The 22,094-nt window shown below is 44.0% G+C and overlaps 1 protein-coding gene and 4 non-coding genes across 18 annotated transcripts in view; 1 reads left to right on the top strand and 4 right to left on the bottom strand.

Moving 5' to 3' along the window:
- Window positions 1-10,293, bottom strand: part of TRIM55 (tripartite motif containing 55) — a 51,328-nt gene extending 41,035 nt beyond the window's left edge. For 13 of the 14 annotated variants that reach the window (XR_016236490.1, XR_016236491.1, XM_089336287.1 and 10 more), the window contains exons 1-4: window positions 9,913-10,270; window positions 9,197-9,369; window positions 1,385-1,550; window positions 954-1,049 (exon numbers count right to left, since the gene is read on the bottom strand). Coding sequence is in view for 12 of the 14 variants with exons in the window: in XM_089336287.1 (XP_089192413.1) it covers window positions 954-1,049; window positions 1,385-1,550; window positions 9,197-9,369; window positions 9,913-10,080 (603 nt within the window). In the remaining 2 variants the exon portion in view is untranslated. Of the gene's footprint in view, window positions 1-953; window positions 1,050-1,384; window positions 1,551-9,196; window positions 9,370-9,912 lie in introns of all 14 variants that reach the window. The other variant, XM_002710445.5, reaches the window with a different exon arrangement.
- An 8,122-nt stretch (window positions 10,294-18,415) lies between these two features.
- On the bottom strand, window positions 18,416-18,488 carry TRNAA-AGC (transfer RNA alanine (anticodon AGC)). The gene has a single exon. It is a non-coding gene; the product is annotated as a tRNA-Ala (tRNA).
- Window positions 18,489-18,623: 135 nt separating this feature from the next.
- TRNAY-GUA (transfer RNA tyrosine (anticodon GUA)) lies at window positions 18,624-18,712 on the bottom strand. The gene is given in 2 exon segments: window positions 18,624-18,659; window positions 18,676-18,712. It is a non-coding gene; the product is annotated as a tRNA-Tyr (tRNA).
- A 460-nt stretch (window positions 18,713-19,172) lies between these two features.
- Window positions 19,173-19,265, bottom strand: TRNAY-GUA (transfer RNA tyrosine (anticodon GUA)). The gene is made up of 2 exons: window positions 19,229-19,265; window positions 19,173-19,208 (listed from the first exon to the last, which is right to left on the bottom strand). It is a non-coding gene; the product is annotated as a tRNA-Tyr (tRNA).
- A 364-nt stretch (window positions 19,266-19,629) lies between these two features.
- TRNAR-ACG (transfer RNA arginine (anticodon ACG)) lies at window positions 19,630-19,702 on the top strand. Its single transcript has one exon. It is a non-coding gene; the product is annotated as a tRNA-Arg (tRNA).
- The last annotated feature ends 2,392 nt before the right edge of the window (window positions 19,703-22,094 follow it).

Below are 22,094 nucleotides of genomic sequence, written 5' to 3'. Positions count from 1 at the left end.
GATTTTATTTTTTAAAAAAGCTTTATTTCATTTATTTTAAAGGCAGACTTAACAGAGAGAGAGAGAGAGAGAAAGATCTTCCATCTGCTGGTTCACTCCCCAAATGGCCACAACAGCCAGGGCTGGGCCAGGCCATAACCAGGAACCAGGAGCCTTTTCTGGATCTCCCACATGGATGTAGGGGCCCAAGCACTTGGGCTGTCCTCCACTGCTTTTACAGGCCATTAGCAGGGGGCTGGATCAGAAGTGGAACAGCCAGGACCCAAAGCAGTGCCCTTATGGGATGCCAGCATCGCAGGCAGTGGCTTTACTCACTATGCCACAACACCAGCCCTCGGTAGGATTCTTAGATGCCATTCTAAATAGCCAGCCATTCATCTATTCATTCACTGTGTTTTTATTGAGTGTTTAATATGTGCCAGGCACTGGGTCAGGCACAGGGCAGAGATGAACCAGTCAGAACTCGGCCTCTATGAGCTCCCTGCTACTAACCCATTCCCTAATCACTGCCAGGCAGATCTGTCTGCTCCTGCCGCTCTTTCACAGCTCTGCTATCAGAACACAGATGTGCAGTGCACGCCTCACCTGCACGTGACTTCCTAAACACCGACTAGCTTATATTAAGATCTTTTGAGTCTCCCCCAATAAAGTTGGCTGTAACAGCAACAACACTCATTTCCATTGCTGGGAATTTATTTCCTGTAGCTAATCCTTCTAAAGCACTTGACCAAAGGAAAACATATGCAATGACAATCCTGCTACTTATGGTAAAAGCTGCCTCATTGACTCCTGGAAACTTCTCTTTTCATGCCAGGCAGTGAATGTTTCAGACACGCATCGGAAAGGAGAGAAGAGAGGAATGTCAGACTAGGAATCCTAGTGTGGCCCTGAGAAAGCCACAGAGCCCCAGGATTGCAGGCTTGGTTTGGACTCCTGGGAATCCCTCGACTTACCTCAATGGTTTTACAGGTGTCCTCCAGCTGGCTGATCACACCCTGAACTCGATCATTGCTTCCCACAAGGACGGCGATGCCATCACTGAGCTCAGACTAGTGAAGAGAAAAAAGGGACTCAGGATCGTAGGGACTTCCCAATCTCCCCCAATTGTGGGTTCATCATAGGGCTGTCCTCCTGCATTCTTAGATTAGGGTGCATGCAGTCCTTAAGGAGTAACAATGATGCTTGGGAAACCCGTGAACCTCCTGACAGCACAAGCGAACCTTCGTATGTGAATGCATTAGTGTGAAAAGAGAGTCCACAGTTCTGCTCGCATTCTTAACGGAGAGCGTGATTCTGAAAACACTAAGAACACTGAACTATAAGCCACTGAGAATAGCATATTCAATCAAAGGATTTTAGGCAGAGGCCAGAGCAGCACTGTTACCTTCTGCCTCTGGAACACGTGCGTGAGTGGAGCCACCTGACAATCCTTGTGTGCGCCGAACACCTTGCACAGGGAGCAGGTGGGCACTTCGCAGTTGAGACAGTAGATGTTGATGCGCTCCTCTTCGTGCTCCTCGCACATGGGCTGGTCAGACTTCTTTTCTGGCCTGGGTGGAGTAGGTAGGCAGATAAATGTCCATCAGCTCCGGCTGGGGCAGAGTGGAGAGTTTAGGCCACTTTGCAAAGCCTAGCTCCTCCCTGCACCCGCAGTGACCCTGTCCTGGACGACCCCCAGGGAGCCCTTCTTGTACTCAGAGCCCACCAAATTTGGCTTCTTAGTAACGGGGTGCTGACAAATCTCTAACAACTGCTTGTGGCAGGGGTGGGATGCCAAGGCTCTGATTTGCAGCATATGCCAATTCCCGAGGTGTGAATATTTCCATCATAGATGATTTCAAGTTATTCAAGGTTTTAAAACTGGCTAAAGGGGGGGGGGGTGCTAGTTATGGTGGAAAAAGCTGCTAGCAGCATCCCATATGGACACCAGGTTGCATCCCCACTGCTCTACTTCCTATCCAGCTCTCTGCTATGGACTGGGAAAGCAGTGGAAGATAGCTCAAGTCCTTGGACCCCCTGCTCCCAAGTACTTCTTCCTTCCTGGCTCCTGGCTTCGGACCAGCCCCGCTCTGGTCATTGCGGCTATTTGGGAAGTGAACCAGCAGGTGGAAAATATCTCTCTCTGTCTCTGCCTCTCTCTCTCTCTCTCTCTCTCACACACACACACACACACTGCCTTTCGTATAAATTTCGTATAAATAAACAAATCTTGAAGAAGAAGAAGAAGAAGAAGAAGAAGAAAAAGAAGAAGAAGAAGAAGAAGAAGAAGAGGAGGAGGAGGAGAAAAAGAAAAATTGGCTAGAGAAACTCCTGAAAGTTGAACACTGGGCTCAGGGCAAGCACACGATTCTCAAGAGACACTTTCCCATTATGAGCAAAGAAGGTGAGTTTGCCTAGCAGTTAAGATGCCCAAGCCACACAGCCTGAGTGCCTCGGTTTCATCCCATCTCTAGCTCCGTATTCTAGCTTCTTGCTAATGGAGACCCTGAGAGGCAGCAGTGATGGCTCTGAAGTTAGCTTCCTGCCTTCCATGTGCTGAGACTTGGATTGAATTCCTGGCTCCCTCACCCCTGTTAGATATTTCGGAAATGAACCAGCAATAGAAGCACATGCTCTCTCTCTCCCTCTGAAATCAAGTTTTAAAAATCAAGAGGGGAGGTGTTCTGAAAAGCTAAATCTCGATTTTGTACCAACTTTTCAGAGGAGCTCAACCACAGCCCTCTAGCCCCAGAAGAGGCTCCGCATAAAGAAGGGAGGATAACAGTGGCTAGGGGAACCGGGAGCTGTTCTCATGGTTGATGTAGGATAACAGTGGCTAGGGGAACCGGAAGCTGTTCTCATGGTTGAGGTAGGATAACAGTGGCTAGGGGAACCGGAAGCTGTTCTCATGGTTGAGGTAGGATAACTGTGGCTAGGGGAACCGGGAGCTGTTCTCATGGTTGAGGTAGGATAACTGTGGCTAGGGGAACCGGGAGCTGTTCTCATGGTTGAGGTAGGATAACTGTGGCTAGGGGAACCGGGAGCTGTTCTCATGGTTGAGGTAGGACCAGGTGCTGGCTGGAGGATGCTCTGTGGAAGAGGAAGGAGTGAATATGATCTCCTTATGCTAAACCCAGCACTTTCAACATATTCTCTCTAAAGATGGAGGCTGTTAACAGTTTTCAGTTAATTATTGGAAAACCTCAAATCCAGATCCAAAAGCTGTCCTCAGATTTCCAGAATTACTTAGAAACATCTTAGATTTGAGACCTTTTTTAAGGTGCTATTGAGGTCCATTTTTAAACTACTGGTTTTTATGGGTCACAAAATCTATTATTATAGACCATAAAATCAGTTTAGGGGGTTATAACTAGTATTGTTAAAAATCAAAATAAAATGGGATTATAAATATTGTGAATTAAATGTAGTAAGAATTACTATGAAATATTATAAATTGCATGTGGTAAGAATGAGTATTGATATAATGCATATGTGTATGTGTGCATATGTTCATGAAGAGACTTCAAAAAGTTCATGGAAAGGGCAAGTGTTCTGGTATAGCCGGTAAAGCCACCACCTGCATCCCATATCAGCACTGATTCCTGTCCCAGCTGCTCCACTTCTGATCCAACTCCTTGTTAATGGCCTGGAAAAGAGAGCCCAAGTGCTTGGGCTGCCCTTTACCCACATGGGAGAGCTGAAAGAAGCTCTTAGCTCCTGGCTTTGGCCTGGCCCGGGCCCAGCCATTGCAGTCATCTGGGAAGTGAATAAGCAAATGGAGGCTCTCATTCTCTCTGGTAGCTCTTTGAAATAAAAAAATAGATCTCTTTTAAAAGGAAAAAAAGTACCTGGAAAAATGAGATTCAAAGATAAGCTTATTTTGGTACAAAACTTCTTGAAATCCATACAGTTTCTTCACAATGCACATTTTCCATAAACTTTTTGAAGACTTCTCACATGCAGTTTCAATATTTTTTGCACCAAAATAAACTTAGCTTTAATTGAATCTTCCATAAACTTTTTGAAGTACTTCATACACATATACATGTGACTACACACCTGAAACAACAGATGTATTCAATACAGACCTATTCATATACCTACCATAATGTAAAATATGCTTTCTACTGCAAGCCACAAATGCAAATGTTTGAACCCCACTAATACTGATGTGTGTGTATGGTTTGTAGCTGCAGCATCTAACTCAGTGAAAGGCAGAGAGGACTTGCTGATGCACCACTCTCCAATAGGCTCTAGAAAGAAGTCAAATACTTGAGATTGAGTTAACCACTGAGAGAAGCCCTGAGGCTTGTAAGCATAGATTTCCAGTTGCAAGATTTTAGAATCTGATTTTTGCAAAAGAAATTTCTGTTTTGTAGTAATATGCTTTCCATGAAACCTATGACCTTCTCTCTTGACCACACGCTTGGAACTCAAATAAACGAGGTAAGACCCACAATTGAGAAAATGGAGATGCCCCCTTCCGGATCTGTTTCCTTGACTAGAATGTGAGCTCTTGAGCTCCATGAAGGCAGAGGCCATGAGCTGTCTTCTTTTCTGCTGGCTCCCCAGTCTGCAGAACAGTACCTCACATGGTGGGGGTGAGAGACTCAGTACTCAGTGTTTGTTGATAGAACCAGTAGGAAATTTAAAGGAAATTTGCCTAATTAATGGATAGTATTTCCAGTGCTCTGATCTAACACCACCCAGACACAGGAAATATGGGAAAATCTGGGGTTACTTAGCATTCAGGAATGGCAAAGGAAGAGACCAGACAACCTGAACACCGAGTTCAAAAATGACAAAGCCCTCTGGGGGTCATCTAGGGACTGGCTTGTCAGTCTCCATCTGGTCAAAGGCAGGTGCACCTCTGAAGCTTTTCCTTGCACAAATCTCTGCCTTGTAGTAAATGTGGTGAGGCTGGACCTGGAGCACAATTACCAGAAACTGGCACAGACGGTACTACCATGGCTCATCTTCCATAGGGCAGCCTGGGTCTCATGTGCTGCTTTGACGTCAACTGCTATGACCAGAGACAGTGATGGAGAGCACAGATGTATGCAGTGTGTGCAGTTACTGAAATTGTGGAAACAGCCATTAGGCTCTGTGTTTGGTTCTGTTTATGGTTCAATTATTTTTCATGATACAATTTTACACAGAGAACTATTTCCCATATTTCTTATTGAATTTTTCTTGTTTAGGTTGCAACACAGCCCAGGGGTACTACCCATTTAAAATGGGCATATAATAGAAACCTCTGAATAACTTAAACATTTAATAGAATAGAGACAAATACTGCATATGGAATAAAGATGAAAATATATTTTAATGAAGAGAGAGTGCCCCAGCTCACAGATGTGGTTCAGGGCTCAGTGCCAAATGTTGGCAGTGGTCTTTAGCAGTTCAGGGCAGGCCAGATAGAAAAGGATATAGCCTGCTCTCTTTGGTCTTTGAGGCTTCTGCAACCACTCTGGAGATTCCTGAAGAGTGGGCATCTGGCCTCGGTGAGGTGATCTGGCAGTACCTCTGTGGTCATATGTCCTTAAAGTTTTACTCCCGCTCAGCTCCTCCATATGGTGGCTCTATGGGCTTAGACAACCTGCTTAACCTCTGTTAGACACAGTTTTTACTCATATCTAAAAAAGTCACTGGGTGGCAGTTCAGTGCCATGACTACGATACCACTTGTTACACCTGTGTCCCATATCAGAATGCCTGGCTTGGAGTCTCGGCTCTGCTTCTGATTCCAGCATCCTGCTAGTGTGTACCCTGGGAGGCAGCAGGTGATGGCTCAAGGACTTCGGTCCCTGCTACCTCCTAGTTTTGGCCAGGTCCAGCTCTAGCAGTTGTGGCTAGTTGGGGAGTGAACCAGCAGAAGAGAGGTCACTATCTGTCTCTCTCTTTCAAGTAAAATGAAAATAAATAAAAATTTTAAAAATAAATATAAGAATCAGGCAAAAGATCTTCTAATTAATTGTGACAGAATGAACACAGGCATTTATTTTATTTATCTTTCTGAAAACCCACTTACATGAGAGTGAGGAAATAAAAAAGTATAAATGAAAAAGAACAAAAAGTGAGCAGGATGAGAGCTCTCGAACAAATGTTGGAAAGTTGAGACATATTGATGAAAGGAAGTGACCTACTTGGCTTGTATCTTATGTCTGCAGGGAAGAAGTCTACAAGAAGCAAGCTAACGTGCACTGTGGAAACCTGGGAATGTTCTGGAATTGCAGAGACAAACACCCTGGAGTCAGGAGTAGGGGAGGGGCTGGACATTTTAGGAGTTTACTTAAGGATGTATTCCATAAAAACAAGAGAGTAAATCAATGAAGATAAGAAACACAGGATCCAGGAAGCAAGGGTTTAAATGGGAGGAGAGTAAAGAAAATTCCTTGGTAGAGTGTAAAGGTCAGCCTTGTGAGGGACTCAGTCCTGAGACCACCTGTGCTGGAAAGTCAGCAATGTTTAAAACTGCGAAATCAAGAACTAAGTGCCAGACATAATAGGTATATACGTATCATTGTCGATAAATAGAAAAATAGCTGAAGGAATTAAAAGAGGGTTGACTCGGGGAGTGAGACTTGGAGTGAAGAGAGTGGGGCAGGGACTACACTTATCACTAGAGGCCTTGTGGTACTGTTGAATTTTTTAAGTCATGTATGTAAATTATTTTGACTAAAATATTAAAAACCTTTCAATGGGTGATATTAATAGAAATCACCATCTCACAAGGTTGTTGTGAGAATTAAAGATGATTCATGTGTAAAACATGAAACATGTCTGACACATAACACATAGTTTCACTTATTATATTTTAAAGTTAATTATTATGTTATTAATATTAACCAAGGGGCTGGCACTGTGGCATAGCAGGTAAAGCCACTGCCTACAGTGCTGGCATCTCATATGGTTGCCGGTTCTAGTTCCAGCTGCTCCACTTCCTATCCATCTCTGCTATGGCCTGGGAAAGCCGCAGAACATGGCCCAAGCCCTTGGGCCCCTGCATCCTCAAGGGAGCCCCAGAAGAAGCTCCCGGCTCCTGGCTTCGGAGAAGCTCTGGCTGTTGCAGCCAATTTGGGAGTGACCCAGCGGATGGAAGACCTCTCTCTCTCTCTCTCTCTCTCTCTCTCTCTCTCTCTCTTTCTCTCTACCTCTCCTTTTCTCTGTGTAATTCTGACTTTCCAAATACATAAATAAATCTTTAAAAAATATATTAACCAAATTAGTACCTTCTCTTGCCATCCCCCAAACTACAGGCTAGTCTAGCACCGTGTGGCATTCCAAAACAGAAGCTAGGTTTTGTCAAGACCTACAGTCTGGCTGTTCTGTGGGAGGTTAGAATTAACCAGTACCTCCCAGTCTGTATTTAACATCCCCCTCTGTTTTGCACCACCACATCCTAATGACTTATGGGGTCATCTCTGCCCATGCAAGGTCATTCCGAAGTCATCTAATGTGTTCCTAGACTCAGGGTTCTGATATGGCAATGCTGTCAATATTCAGAAAACAACTGGGTTTACACCCACAGTGGCCAAGCCCTCTGGGCAACTTGTGGTTTTACTCCCAAGTAAAAATGCCCCAAAGGCAAGTCTCAAATTCAAGAAACAACAGTGTAAGAAGAATTTGACACTCACAGAAACATTCCTAGTCTACTCAGAGATGAGCTTTATTGTTGGAAATTTGGTTCATTGCTTTCATGTTATTTGCTTCCCAGCCCTTGGTACTATTTTTGGAGCTGTACTAAGCAGATTTCATAATTAAAGGAAGGTTATGTCTTCTAGTTTTACCAATGCCACAGTTTTAACATCTCTGGGTTTTATCACAAGTGTTATTTTTCACATTGTACCCCACAATGCAAGTAGTAAAGCAGAAAATTATTGGAATACATCAATAGAACATGTCAGAATATTTGTGGTATTGCTTAATCAGTAGGCATTTACAGAGCAATTATTCTGTGCAAGGCACTGTAGGAGGTACTGAAACAGTTTTCAGATAAACTCCTTGGATAATTCGTTGGTTATTAATTGGCTGCTTCATTTTTTCTAAGAGTTTGTATGTGCATTTGCATTTTAAAGTAATGAAATAGAATGAGATCAGATCTATGAGGAAACAGGACAAAAGTAGTACTTTGCTTCTTGGCAAGAGACTTTAGGAGCAAGGGAAGGAGCTGGCTACAAACTCTGCAAGTATGCCATCAGTATTTCTTCTCCAGTCCCATATCCTGATACTATCTAATTTAGTTTTGAATCTTGGGCAGAAAGTGATATCCATAATAATTACAGTAATTATGTTAGATTTATAGAACAGCTTTCCTCCGAAGAGCTCAAGGCTCTTAGAGCCCTGCAGATGTTCCATCAATACTTGTCCCTTAACAAGAATCACAATGAGGCCTTTGCTAGGTGGTCTCAATGCTGCCACCAAGCTTTGTGGACTGGACTGACCTGTGCATAATTGAAAAAGAGCTCTTTATGTCATGCCTTCTAGGAATAGCTTCCGCAGTGTTGCCTCTAGGAAAGGAACTCTATAGCCAATGTGGTTTGATGAATAAGGAGTCTTTTTTGAAGTGAATGAATGTGTATACTTATGTGTATATGTATACTATGTGTCAGTCAATCAACAAGTGGATGCTAAGAGAGTAAGTCAATACAGTCTAAGGAACAGGAAAATACAAACTGAACTCCAACCTTTTTTTTTCTTCAGATCTCCAAAATTAAGTCCATTAAAGCCAGGACTATTCCTAGCTTTATAACATCCCAGGAAATCAGTACAGTGATAAACTGTGTTAAAGGATTTTGTTTTTATTATTATAATCCAGATCATTCTAAGGCAAGACTGTCTGAACAAGGAACGGGGCCATTTTAGATGATGCCATTTATGTTCATTTTATGTAAGGCTTTGTGCTAGAATTTTTCTGCTAGATAGCATTTGGTGCTACAAAGGAACTGTCTAAAATGTATGTAATGAGAGGCATCAAGGTGGGACACACTATTATACCTCTCTCAACATCACCATCTAGAAAGGATGAATGATAATGGGTCCTAAATTGACACCAGCTTCCTTCTCTCCTCCCTTGGATGATCTCAGTCCCACTGGGAAGGACTGACTTGGAAAGATATTTTCCAGTGAAAAACATTAGCCTATGATTGGTAAACAATCATTCAGTGTAATAAACAAACAAAACAAGCCTCAAAGTGGGCTTGACACAGCGCTATTACCTGGTAGACTCCTGCTTGTAGATGTCAATGATATTTTCCACCAGCAGGTTCCTCTGAAGTCCATAGACTCCATGTCTGTCCAAAACTACTTCGTGCCTACAGGATGGGCATCGGAATCGGCCCCCAGACGCCACAGTTGTGCCTCCTCTTGTGGGCAAGTACGGGTTGGAGGCCTGTTCTTGCCAAACAAGAAAACAAGAAATGATTAGTGCCACACAGAGATTTTTCTGAGGCTTCTTTCACTCTCTGGGACTACAAACAGCGTGAATTTGTGCTTTGAGTTTGCCATGAGATAATCCCTCATGGCCATATCAGCAAGCGACCGTGAAACACAGGCCCCATTGTGAGCCTGAGATGCTTTCCCATCCGCTGTTTCCACAACCCAGACTTCCCGCCAGAAACTCCAACATTCATGATTTGAGCAGTCATTCATTTTCTTTTTGACACAGATTCAACAATTTGACTTTCTTCGAAAAAAATAACGCATGGATGCTGATTCTTAGTAGTAAAACCAAACTAGATTCTGGAATAAGAAGGAGGTTGACAGCAAAGCACAAAGCAAATCCTCCAAATAAAGTTTTCCTGAAAATAAATGTAGCCTTATGAAGTTTCCTAAAAGGATTTAGCTCATGTTAAGCACTCCTTTGGGAGAGGAGGGAATCTTTTCCACACAATCCCTTCCCCTTCCCCCACACACAAATTCCAAACAAACCTACCTGGAAAATATCACTGGCACATTTCCTACACAGGTTATGCTGGCAGGGGAGGATGACCACGGGCTTGGTGAACATCTCCAAGCAAATGGGGCAGATAAGTTGCTTCTCCAGGTTATCCATGGTCTGCTGCTCTTTGGAAAAAGACTTGTAATTCAGAGATGCGCTCATCTCCTGGCCGTCTGAGTTCTGCCAGGGAAAGGGTGCTCCGAACGCCTTCTAAAACTATTTCCTAGAAATAATTCCAAGGATTGTATGATCAAGTGTCCTTTACGTTTCTCTCCGTGGAGGACATTGTTTCAGGCCCTGGTTCACAGTGGGTGCCTGAGCTGTTTTTAGCAGCCCAGGGTCACGTGACCGTGAGCTGACTTGTCCATATAAGCCAGTGACAGGAGGATGGATTCTGACAGGTGACAGAGAGCAGGAGTCAACATTCTTACCCCAGGGAGTGAAGAGAGTGGGTGGGAAGGAGGATTACAAACCCCATTTAGACAGGGACAGGGGGATTGTGAGGAGAAGGAGGTCGAAGCTGACAGTTGTCAACAAGTGCAAGTGTGCATGCCTGGTCCCTGTGCCAAGCTCTCCGGGAGTGCTCGGTCAGACCCTGGTGACAGGCTTCTCCAGGAAGGGGCAGAACAAGGGCTGAGAATCTAACTGGACCACAAACGCTATCGCTATCTTGAGAATCTATGAAGTAAGTCACCAAAAGGAGCCTTACAGGTGGAAACAGACAAACAGGTGTAGAAAACCGTCGTCCCAGCTTCACAAGGGCAATATTCAGACTGGCTTAATGTTCACCTTTGTCCTGGTGGTGGTCTGGGAAAAACCCATCGTAAAAGCTGACTTCAACACAAAGATGTTCGAAAACTTAAACAAAGGCCAACTTTCAAACACTGATGATCTGATGATTCAAGAGGTTGTAACAAAAAACTCTAGTGTGCTCTTTTTTCTTCCATGTTGCTTTCCCTCCTCTGTAACCCTCTTTCATCCTGTGTTTTCCCCCCCTACACACACCTGAAAATACACAAAAATTTGGGTAGCTTTTAAAACCATAAGCTTAGTTTGCAGCAATAATCTCACAGGATTGCAGACTTGTGCATTCATTTAGCCACACATCAGGGGTCTCGAATTAGGGCCTTTGACAGCTGAAGCAAAAATGCAGTCCTGTATCCCTGTGTTTTAACCTGCAAAAATACCTTTACTCCTTTGCATCTTTGCCTTTTTCCAAGGTGGTTTTTTTAAAGAATCAATATTTTCCATGGTTATTTCTGATACTTTTGATGGGTTCTTAATTCATAAACATCAATACTAACATTTCCCAGGATTTTGTGAAACAACTGTTTAACCAGGAGAAGTCTATTTTAAAATGTTACAACATATTAAAAGCAAGAAGGAAATGTGTATCTGTTTTTGCGTGCAGACTTTTCATCTTATTTCTCCTTGATTTCAAAAACCTTGAACGATGAACACCTTTTGTCAGTGATCCCTGGAGTACACTTAATTACCAGCAGAGGTAGGTCGGTGTGACTATTCTGTGTAGTCTTAGTGTTGTGTGCCCTGAAAGCTTACTGACACTCTAATAAGCTCCATTTAACTAAAAATAAGTTATATATATTCACAAACATTTTGATGATCTTTGGAGAATTCTCTGATTCCTTTCTTTACTGATTTAGCAACTACAGACAAGGAAGAAAACTTGATTTTTTTTTTAACTTGGTTCATTCATTTCACCTAACCTAGGCAATTAATTGGGTTTATCGTTGTAGTGGTTATAGAGGTATGAGCATAGTATGTGAGATATTTCCTAGGAAAAATTTTAAATTTTTAAAATTTTGACCTTTTTGTAATGATATTTAACATAAAACACAAAGCATATTTTAATGCTTTACAAAGTTTTCTTTCCTGACATTCTGTAAGCATTTTTCCCATTCAAGTTTTTTTTTTTTTTTTTTTTTTTTTTTTTTTTTTTTTTTGATAGGCAGAGTTAGACAATGAGAGAGAGAGACAAAGGTCTTCCTTTTCTGTTGGTTCACCCCCCAAGTGGCCACTACAGCTGGTGCACTGCACCAATTGGAAGCCAGGAGCCAGGTGCTTCTTCCTGTTCTCCCATGAGGGTGCAGGGCCCAAGCACTTGGGCCATCCTCCACTGCCTTCCCAGACCACAGCAGAGAGCTGGACTGGAAGAGGAGCAACTGGGACAGAACCGGCGCCCCAACCGGGACTAGAACCCAAGGTACCGGTGCCGCAGGTGGAGGATTAGCCTAGTGAGCCGCGGCGCTAGCCTCAAGTTTGTTTTTTTTTTTTTTTTTTTAACTTTTTAAACTTCTGTTAAAAACTCGGATGTAGACATACACATTAGTGTTCATTTGTTTGCACCGGTATCACCACAAAGGTGAGTCATGCTTTGTGGTGGATACTTCAAGAGCTACGGTACCAACTAGGGAATGTAATGATATGAGGTTACTGTCCTATATGCAGCCTGACTTTGACTGAAGCTTCATTATGTGCTGTGTGACTGTACAGTGGAGCAGAACCTGTTCACACAGAAGGAATTCATTCCTTCATAAAGCATTCCTCGAGTATTTATCATGTGTCTTCATTGTGCGAGGCCCCAGGCACTAAATTATGAACAAAACATAAGTCATTGTCTTTCAAAAGCTCAGGCTAACAGTAGAGATAAGAGCTGGCAGACACAATGTGATCAAAAGTAGCAAAACTGCACAATAGGAGGAGTCAGGAAAACTTCATGGCTGGGGTTAGCATTTGATTGACCCACTGTGCAATTAGAAGTACCGGAGAGTTGGACAGTTAGGGGGACACAGAGGGGAAGGCCTAGAGCAGAGCCACAGAGGCGCAGATGCACAAGAATCCCCAAACATGTGGGACTGGAGCTGGCAGTCATGAATACTGAGCTGCAGAGTGTTCAGCACTTCATAAATTAAGCACCAGGATGTTGCAAATGTTTCTCACAGCACATTTCTGTTTCTGTGACAGCGCCACTGGTTACATTAATCTCTCAGGGGTGTCTCGGACAATGAGAGCAAAGGAACCTGGCCTGAGGCCAGACTGAAGGCTGCTGCCAATGAACCAGATGAGAGGCCCCGGCGTCCTGGCCTGGATGAGGAGGCAACGGAGGAAGGGGCCTCTGGGTTAGTCTGAAAATCAAGTCCAATGACTCAGATGGCCCGAATCTGAGGGACCAGTGACAAACAATGAGGGTGCAGAGTGAGTCATCTTACAGACTTCTCTCTAGCCTCTGTGTCCACCTCACTTTGTGGATAAGGAAAGTGACCTTGCCTCAGTATATCACAGTTCTTTCATCTGTAAGTAAGCAGAGTTCATAACCTAATGAAGCAAGATTTGTGTGTGTTGGGGGACAGGGCATGATGTTCTGAAAATTTTCAGTTTTGACTATGAAAATCCCCAAGTGGATTATTTGATGTCTACTGGATCCCCAGTTTCTCTGCCTTTCACACTTTCCTAGGACTGTGCCTGGAGGTCACACAGTAAGCTGGCCAGACTCCCATGGGACTAAGTACCTAGTGGATCAATAATGTCCCCTTCCCCTCCACATTCTCTTCCCTGCATGCCTGGCTTGTCCTCTCTCTCGGAGACCAGTGAGCTATGGAGTGGGCATGTGGACTGGAAATGGGACACAGGGAAAATGTCTTGTTCTAAGGAGGAACCAGGAAACTTCAGTCCATTCCCGAATCATTCAGAGTCCAGGAAGTAGGACCCATTCTGGAATTGAATCAGAATTTAAGTCATTTCAACACTCTGGGATTTGGAGTGGACCTAAGCCTCTATGGGGACATGAAATCTACTTAGCCTCCTGAGAGTACCCTGTATTGTATGAATATAGAAGGGGCATACTACCTCTTCCACTCCTACCTCCATCCTCATCACACACATTAGGACAGGGCTTAAAACCAACTGGGAGCAATTACACAGGGAGCTGCCTTGATTGGAAGCCCTACTTACTCCTTATTCCTGAATTCCATCAGCAGTAGTTTTTGTTTTGGTGAAATAAATAAATAAATAAACGAGAGAGAAAGAAACCACATTGAAATACATAGTTTTTTTTTCCAAAATACGTTTTTCCCGTGAACTTTTTTGAAGACCCCTTCATATTCTTGGATTTCAATTCTTACACCAAATAAACTTCTTTTAATCTATTTTGATGACATTTTGAAGTACCCATGTAGTTTTGACACACATTAAGAAATTCAGGGGGGCTGGTGTTATGACATGGCAGATTAGGCCACTGACTGCAGCACCAGCGTCCCATATAGTCATCAGTTCATATAAGTGTTGGTTCAAGTCTCTGCTGCTCCACTTATGATCAAGCTCCCTGCTAATGCTTCTGAGAAAGTAACAGAAGGCCCAAGTGCTTGGATCCCAGCTACCTGCATAGGAAACCCAAATGGAGCTTGTGGTTCCCGACTTTGGCCCTGTCCATTGGGACTATTTGGGGAAGTGAATCAAGTCTCTCTTTCTCTCTCTGCCTCTCATCTTTCTCTGTAACTCTGCCTTTCAAATAAATTAATTAATTTTAAAAAAGAAAAGAAATTAAGGAAGCTGGGAGATCTGAATTGGGTTCCTGGCTCCCAATATCAGCCATTCTGGGCATTTGGAAGAGAACCAGTGAAGGAAACTCTCTTTGTCTCTCTCTCTCAAATAATAAATAAATAAATATTGAAAAAAGAAACAGGCAAAACTCCACCACTCTGCCCTCTTCCAACAGTTTCCCAATCTTCTAAAAGTCTAAGGATAGAGATGGATTCCTAAGAACCTGAGAATGCACACAACAGTGGATTTGGCAATAAGGGATGACAATAAGGAAGAGAAGTCTTTTGATCTCTTTCAACTTTTGGCTAGCAGGCCAGTGGAAGCTGGCTTTAGGGGCCAGGGCGTGTGTCTGGAGTACTCAGTTGAGCTCCACCCCCAACACATATATCCCACCTCCCCTCAACCTCAGTCTGCTAACGGATTTCTCTGAATTCATTCAGGCCTTTTGAAATCTGTTTCTCACATGTCAGTCCTTATTTAAATCCTATTAGTGGTTATATAACCCCTGGATAAAGACCTCACTCAGGTCCCTAGGGCCTGACATAATCTACCCCTGGTGTATCTCTCCCATCTGTAATGTCTGAAGAAATAAGATGTGAGTGACAAATATATATGATTTTCAATTTTCTGAAAGCCACATTTAAAATTTTGCAAAGAAACAGAAAACATAAATTCTTAAGGGAATATTTTATTTAACCCAAAAAATCAAAAATATTATGATGTGTAGTCAATATTTTTAAAAATAAGATACACGGGGTTGACACTGTAGTGCAGTGGGTTAAAGCCTACAGTGCCGGCATCCCATATGGGAACTGGTTCGAGTCCCAGCTGCTCCACTTCTGATCCAGCTCCCTGCTATGGCCTGGGGAAGCAGTAGAAGATGGCCCAAGTCCTTGGGCCCCTGCACCTGCGTGGCAGACCCAGAAGAAGCTCCTGGCTCCTGGCTCCTGGCTTCGGATCAGCTCAGCTCTGGCCATTGAGGTCATTTGGGGAGTGAAGTAGCAGTTGGAAGATTCTCTCTCTCTGGCTCTACCTCTTTCTGTAACTTTGTCTTTCAAATAAATAAAATAAATCTTAAAAAAAATAAAAATGATACATGTGAACATAGAGTTGTATTTCTTCTTTTCCAATTTAGAGGCCTTTTTCCTTCACTTTTTTATCTTATTGCACTGGTGTTAGCCAAAAACCTATAATAGACATGCTTGCCTTGTGCCTACTCTTAGGAGGAAAGTATTCAGTTTTTTATTATAAGTACAAAATCTTTGTTATATGTTCTTCATTGATGCCTTTATCAGAATGATGAAGTTCCCTGCCCTTCCAAGTTTGTTGACAGCTTTTCACTGACATTGAATTGGATCAAATGCCTTTTCCGCATCTGCTGAGATGATCACATGGCTTGCTTCTTTAGTATGCTTAATTATATCAATTTTGAGTGTTGAACCAGTTGTATATGTTGGAATAAATCCCACTTGGTCATGATATATATTCTTTTTGTATATTATTGGATTTAATTAGCAAAGATTTTTCTGAACATTTTTATGTTTGTAAGACATATTGGCCTGCAGTCTTCTTTCCTGTAGTGTCTTTGCCCAGTGTTGGCATCAGGATGACATTGACTTCATGGAATGAATTGGGAAACACTCCTTCTCCAATTTTCTGGAAGAGTTTGAGTGTAGTTCATAGCAGAATTGGTTTGTTCAGTAGAATTCACCACTGAGGCCGGCTGGACCTGATGGTTTCCGTATGACAGACATAAATGAATTAATACATGTCAATTACCTAGAATTGCGCATGGCTTGTAGGAAGTTCTGACAAAGGTTAGCTTTTAACTTTTTAAAAGTTATCTACATTTCCAATTAAAATGATAAATGTTTATTTCAAACTTAGAAAATATTTTTAAATTTTAGGGAAAAAAGCCTCACAATATCCTACTATCAAATATTATTGCTGTTTGCATTTTAAACTATGTTCTAGTCTTGTCCAGGAATAACTTATGCTTGCTTATATTGTTATTATTTATATTACCCTTTATTCATTTAGCATTTGATTAATATCTCTCATGTCAATACAAGTTGTTCACAAATATAATTTCAATGATTATACATATTCCATTATATGGTCATACCATAATGTATTTAATCATCATTTTGTATTTTTAGGATTGTTCTACTTTCCATGAACAATAGATCCAAGCACCTCTCTCCTGCATGTCTAAATATCTATATAGACACAAATTCAAACCCTCAAATGATGTTTCTAAGTCTTCACTCTGTGTATGGTGTGCTTGCCAGGCCTCTAGGCACTGAAATGTGTCCCAGTATCTGTAGCTTGCCAGGGAAATGACATTTTATGTTTATTTCCCTTCTCCCTTTTTACCTTCCTGTCTCTCCCTTCTTTCCTTCTTTCCTTCCTCACTGATAGCAGTAATGCTTATTGTGTGTTTACTATGTATCAGACAATGTACCACAGGCTTCCCAAATTGTACCATAATTAAAAGTGGGAACCATTACTATCATCTCTATTTTAGAAATGAGAAAACTAAAGCCCCAAACTGTGAAGGAAGTTTTCCAAGGTCATGCAGTAGCAACTGACAAAGAAAAGCCTTCAGGTTGCACAGCCCACAGGGCTAACCACTATGACATTCTGCCTCTCAACTTCTACCTCTGAACTTTTTATGTGACTTCCCCTCTTCACCTAGGCTATTGATTCGAGATGTTGTTTATTCTGGCCCAGTTCACCTGTTCCAAACATCTGTCCCCCACTTGGGTTTGGGGTTCAATCCTTCCTTTTTCTTTATTATATGTTTCCTGCTTTTTTGGTTACTTACAGTTTGAATGACTGTTCTCCCCTTAGCCAACTAGAACACACATAATCTCAAACTAGAAATTGGAATATATTATCTAACAAAAATATTCTTTTCCTTACTTTTGTAAATGTTTTCATGAACCCTATGATGATATTTTTAAATGACATTTAAGCATTCCATTAAAAATTTTATTGAAAATAGTAAAATGAAGTAAAAATGAAGACCATGCTGAATAATGAAAGATACAGCAATAAACCTCAGCAAGTTGTACACACTGGTCACAAAAGTCTACAGGTTTCCTGAGATCCTAAAATGAGAGATTAAGAAATATCATTGATTTACTGTAACCCTTAAAAAGAGTAATGTTTCTGCCTTTGTCTGGAAGATTTATATTTTGTGTTGTGAGGCTACAGGATGGCTTCAGCTGTCTCTCTCTGTGTGTGGCTATATTCCAGACAATGAGATTTGGGAGAAAAGTCTGTGTACATGTACCCTATTGAAGCTCTGGCTTTCAGTAAACTTGTTCTTGAGTTGTCTTTGACACAACTGACGGGCTCAAGCTCGGCCCTAGACAGAACTGTTTTTCCAGTTCATTCCTTCTCAGTGCGGGTCTCACAGCGCCTTAGAAAGACCCGCCTCCAGCTGCCAGCCCCTGGCTTCTGGGCCTCTCTCGGCTCCCCAGCCACCTCGGAGCTGCCCGGAGCAGGCACACACACACACCCCCACCCCGAGCGGAGCAGGAGGAGGAGGAGTGCCCGGTTCCTCCGCTCGACCAAAGTTTCAAGCTGCTGACCTGCCCGGGTTCTATTTCCGGTTTTGTTTTTCCTACTGTGAGGTCCCCCTAACTCTGGGCGTCTTAGCGTCAGACGGGTCCCCAGAAGAGCAGACATCAATCACCGAAGCAATCGCAGAGGTAATGGACGTGACGGTGCTCCGTCGCTGTTTGTGAAAGAAAAATAGCCAGTTTCCTAAGGTACCCAAAGTAAACGCGTCTAAAAATTTAAAATTGGGAAAACGAATGAACAGCAGCTGTCATTTTTAATTCCGGGGAATTTTTACAGAGTAGTTCCAAAATTGCCCTCCATTTCATTTTCGACTCAAAGGAAAACGTACCCCGAGGAGGAAGAAAACTGGAGGATGCGGGCATCGATCCCGCTACCTCTCGCATGCTAAGCGAGCGCTCTACCATTTGAGCTAATCCCCCACCGCTGGGCACGGTTGCTTATCTTTTCCTCTAGAGAAGGGTCAGAGCGTTGAGCCTGAGAAGATAAACTCCCTCCGCAATACTTCTGCTCATGCTTCGACTGAGGGGAAAAAAATGACAAAACGAAGCCGCCGCTCCTTCGAGCCGGAATCGAACCAGCGACCTAAGGATGGCCGCGGGCAGGCGCCTACAGTCCTCCGCTCTACCAGCTGAGCTATCGAAGGGAGCGGAGGGCCGGGCCGCCGCCGGGGCCCCACGACAGCGCACCCTTTTCCAGGCGTGCGTGTTGTTTCGTTCTCTTCCGGATCCCCAGCTTCCTGAACCCTTCTTGGCGCGGACCTGCCGCCTCCTCACGGCCGCCGGAGCGAGCCCTCGCGCGGCTGACCGGCCCGGGGCCGTGAGGAAACCACGCGGGCCTGGGCCCCGGGGAGCCTGCCCGGCCGGGCTTGGCCGCGTTCGCCCCCTTCCCTGCAAGCCGGGGGCTTGGAAACGCCAGACTGTTTAGCAACAAGCACTAGGCCAGGACCCCGATCCCGCGATCGCAAAATATTCCGCACGAGCGGTGCCACACACGCGCCGGAGCGACAGTGCGACAGTGCTAGAAGCGCCCACCGGTCGTTGGGGTGTAAGTTGTAAGAGGGACCCTTGCAGGCGGGGAAGCTGTGGAAAAATGACACAGCCGTCTCCTTCGAGCCGGAATCGAACCAGCGACCTAAGGATGTCTCCTGCTGGAAAATCAGCTACAGTCCTCCGCTCTACCAGCTGAGCTATCGAAGGGACGTGGTGGGGACGAGCGCCCCCTGAGATTCAACCCAGGTGTAGGCCTGCTTCCTCGTCGGTCGGACATGGCAACACGCATGCGTAGTCGGACGCACACGCGCCCCGCCCCTCCCCAGGCAGTGGGCGCCTGGGTGCTTTGCGCTTGCGCAGAATGACGGTGCGGCTCGTATCTGCGCGCCCCACTACGAACTGGGGGCAGGGCCCCTGCCCGGGGTGTCCTCGCCCTGCGGGGCAGGACCCTGCGACAGCACTGCCACCCCTGCCTGCCTGTCGCACTTCGGGTTTACCAACCTGGAGCGACTGTCGGGTGTGGCCTCACCGTACTGTAAATGGTTAGGCTCGTCACGGGTGAGTGTGTGAAGGGCCAGTGGCGCAATGGATAACGCGTCTGACTACGGATCAGAAGATTGTAGGTTCGACTCCTGCCTGGCTCGGCTTTTGTCACCTCAGTTTTAAAAACCAGAATTCCTTTCCTAACCGTAAATTCCACCAGTTGTGGGCCTGCCCTTGTTTCCGCCTCCCTGTTGGTTTCCTGGCTCCAACCCTGCAGCTTTTGCGGGGTTAAAGGGAGGAGGACCCGGGGCTGACCGATCGCCCCCCGTTTGGCGCCGCGGGACCCGGGCACGAGCGAAGCTCCCAGGTCACGCAGAGCTGGTTAAAATCCCAGCTGTGCTTCGGCTGCAGCTCGGTTCCTCAGGTCCAAGACATTGGAACCTTCCTCACACACCCCTGACAAGGCAGAGAGAAAAATTAACGTAAAGTGTCCATTTGATCGCGTTCCAGTCTCGCATTTAATTTGAACAAAGATGTTCATTTTCCGATCAGGCCTGTGACCCTGCTTTGTCCGGCCGTTTTTGGAAAGTCATTTTCAGAGGTGGTTCGCGAATTAATGATATGCGACCATTTCTCGAAGTGCTGGGCTCTCCAGTTTATTTAGCGCTGCATAAAAATTATTTAATGTCTTGGAGTCCCCAGCCCAGGGGTCTTTGACCTCAGAGGGCATAGTGTTGTTTTGAGCAAACTTGAATTTGTACTAATTTATCAGTTTTATTTGTGGAAGGAATTTTGGAATTATTTTTGAAATCTCCCCTAATAAGATAGCAAATCCCAAGAGTGAAAGTTTTCATGCAGTGTCGTCAGGAAAGAGAAAATTAGGGAAAACAAAAGGACTAGTTAGTTTTCTAAGTGGGAAAGCTGCTTCCCTAAGACTGCACAAGTGGTCTGAAGAAGCTACAATCTAAGTGGAGGACAAGCTCAGACTATTTGGACAAAATGATGCTGGTTTGTGGGTTTTTTTTGTGTGTGTACATTTTGACATTTTTGTGTTTAACAAACTGCCACCTCTTTAAAGTTACATAGTGTTTCTGAGAGTTTAAAAATCACCACCATGGGAAGTTGGGGAGATATGTTGCACCCTTCTTAATGTTCATGAACAGAACCCTGTAAATTAGGCTAAGAGGAAAGGACTTTTGTCTTTTTTTCCTGCCTTTTCATTATTTTACAAGGGTGGCAAACAAGATATTTCTTCTCTGGAGATTCAGGGCCCTGGCTATCGTTGCAATGCCACACCAAACCTTGCCTCTTGGGGTACCCCCTTCTTATTCTGCCCACTTCCTCAACACTAAGCTTGACCAAATAGCAGGTGCCAGGAGAGCCAAGAGAGCGTGGTTTCTGGCTCTTCATTGTAACTGAAAATCACATAGAGCTAGTATAAGCAAGAAACATATGTTGTAATGATCCAGAGGTGTACTTAAGGGACCAAGTACAAAATGCGCCTAGGCCTAAAGGCTTCCCTGTGCCTCTCGGCTGCCCTCAGTGCTTCTGTAGTGCATATATTTGGAAACATGGTGCTCCCTCCCACCCTAAAAGTTGTCCAGCTTTATCCCTCCCAGTCTTTAACCCCAAGAGTCCTTCTCTTTCTCAGGCCTGAGTCTCAAACCCTCCATTGTTCTGGCCTTATTTAGATGCTCACCTCACTCCCCTGCCCTCAGTGTCCAGGGGTGAGAATTACATATATGGTTGGGCATATGTGATTGTATCCCTTCCTTCTCAGTAGGGCATTGAAAAGATAAAGACACAAAAAAGAAAAATCTGTTGCATTATGGAAAACTATAGTAAGCACAATCAGCACACCAGAAATTTTAAGTAAGTTCTAGGAGGAAAAATTTTCTGTGAAATTGACACATCTAGCAGGGAGAAAACCACGGTCCATTCATGCACATTCTGCAAATTAGCAGAGACCAAACCTCTCTCCCTGCAGAGCTCCCAAGAGTCTCCAGGCACAGAGAGAGCAGCACAAAGGTCAGTTGCCCATAACCCTGAGCAGCTGTGGCTGAATTCGTCCGCAGCTGGAGCCCACTGGAGAAGTGCTTAGGCAGAGTAGATTTTCCTGTAGAGAGCTGGTAGAGTGATTATAGTGCTGAGGAAAGAGGCAGCGCAGAGCCTAATAATAGTCACAGAGGGAAAAGAAAAGCCTACCTACCCGGCTCTCAGAATGAGTACCTCCTTAAGTTAGCAGTTTTGGGGGATCTTGGGCCATGGATCATAAATGAAATAGCCTGCTGTCACCAGACCCCAACCATTTTAGATACGAATCAATGTAGTCTTTCATTCATGAATATGAACAAGCATTTGCCACACATTAGAGAGGAAACAACAACACTTTAAAAATAAAGTCCAAGCTGAACTAATTAAATGACCCAAGAAGAAAACAGGAATAATTTGAGGACTAGAACAGAACTAGTTTTTTAAATGCTAATGACTATCCTCAGGGACATCCAAGAGAGTATCGCAGCAATGAAATCAGAACAATGATATTAGAAGGAA

This window comes from Oryctolagus cuniculus, chromosome 6 (assembly GCF_051225735.1).
Source record: "Oryctolagus cuniculus isolate XC-2025 breed Fujian yellow rabbit chromosome 6, ASM5122573v1, whole genome shotgun sequence".
NCBI classification, from domain to species: Eukaryota; Metazoa; Chordata; class Mammalia; order Lagomorpha; family Leporidae; genus Oryctolagus; species Oryctolagus cuniculus.
This window is presented reverse-complemented; position numbering and strand designations above follow the sequence as displayed.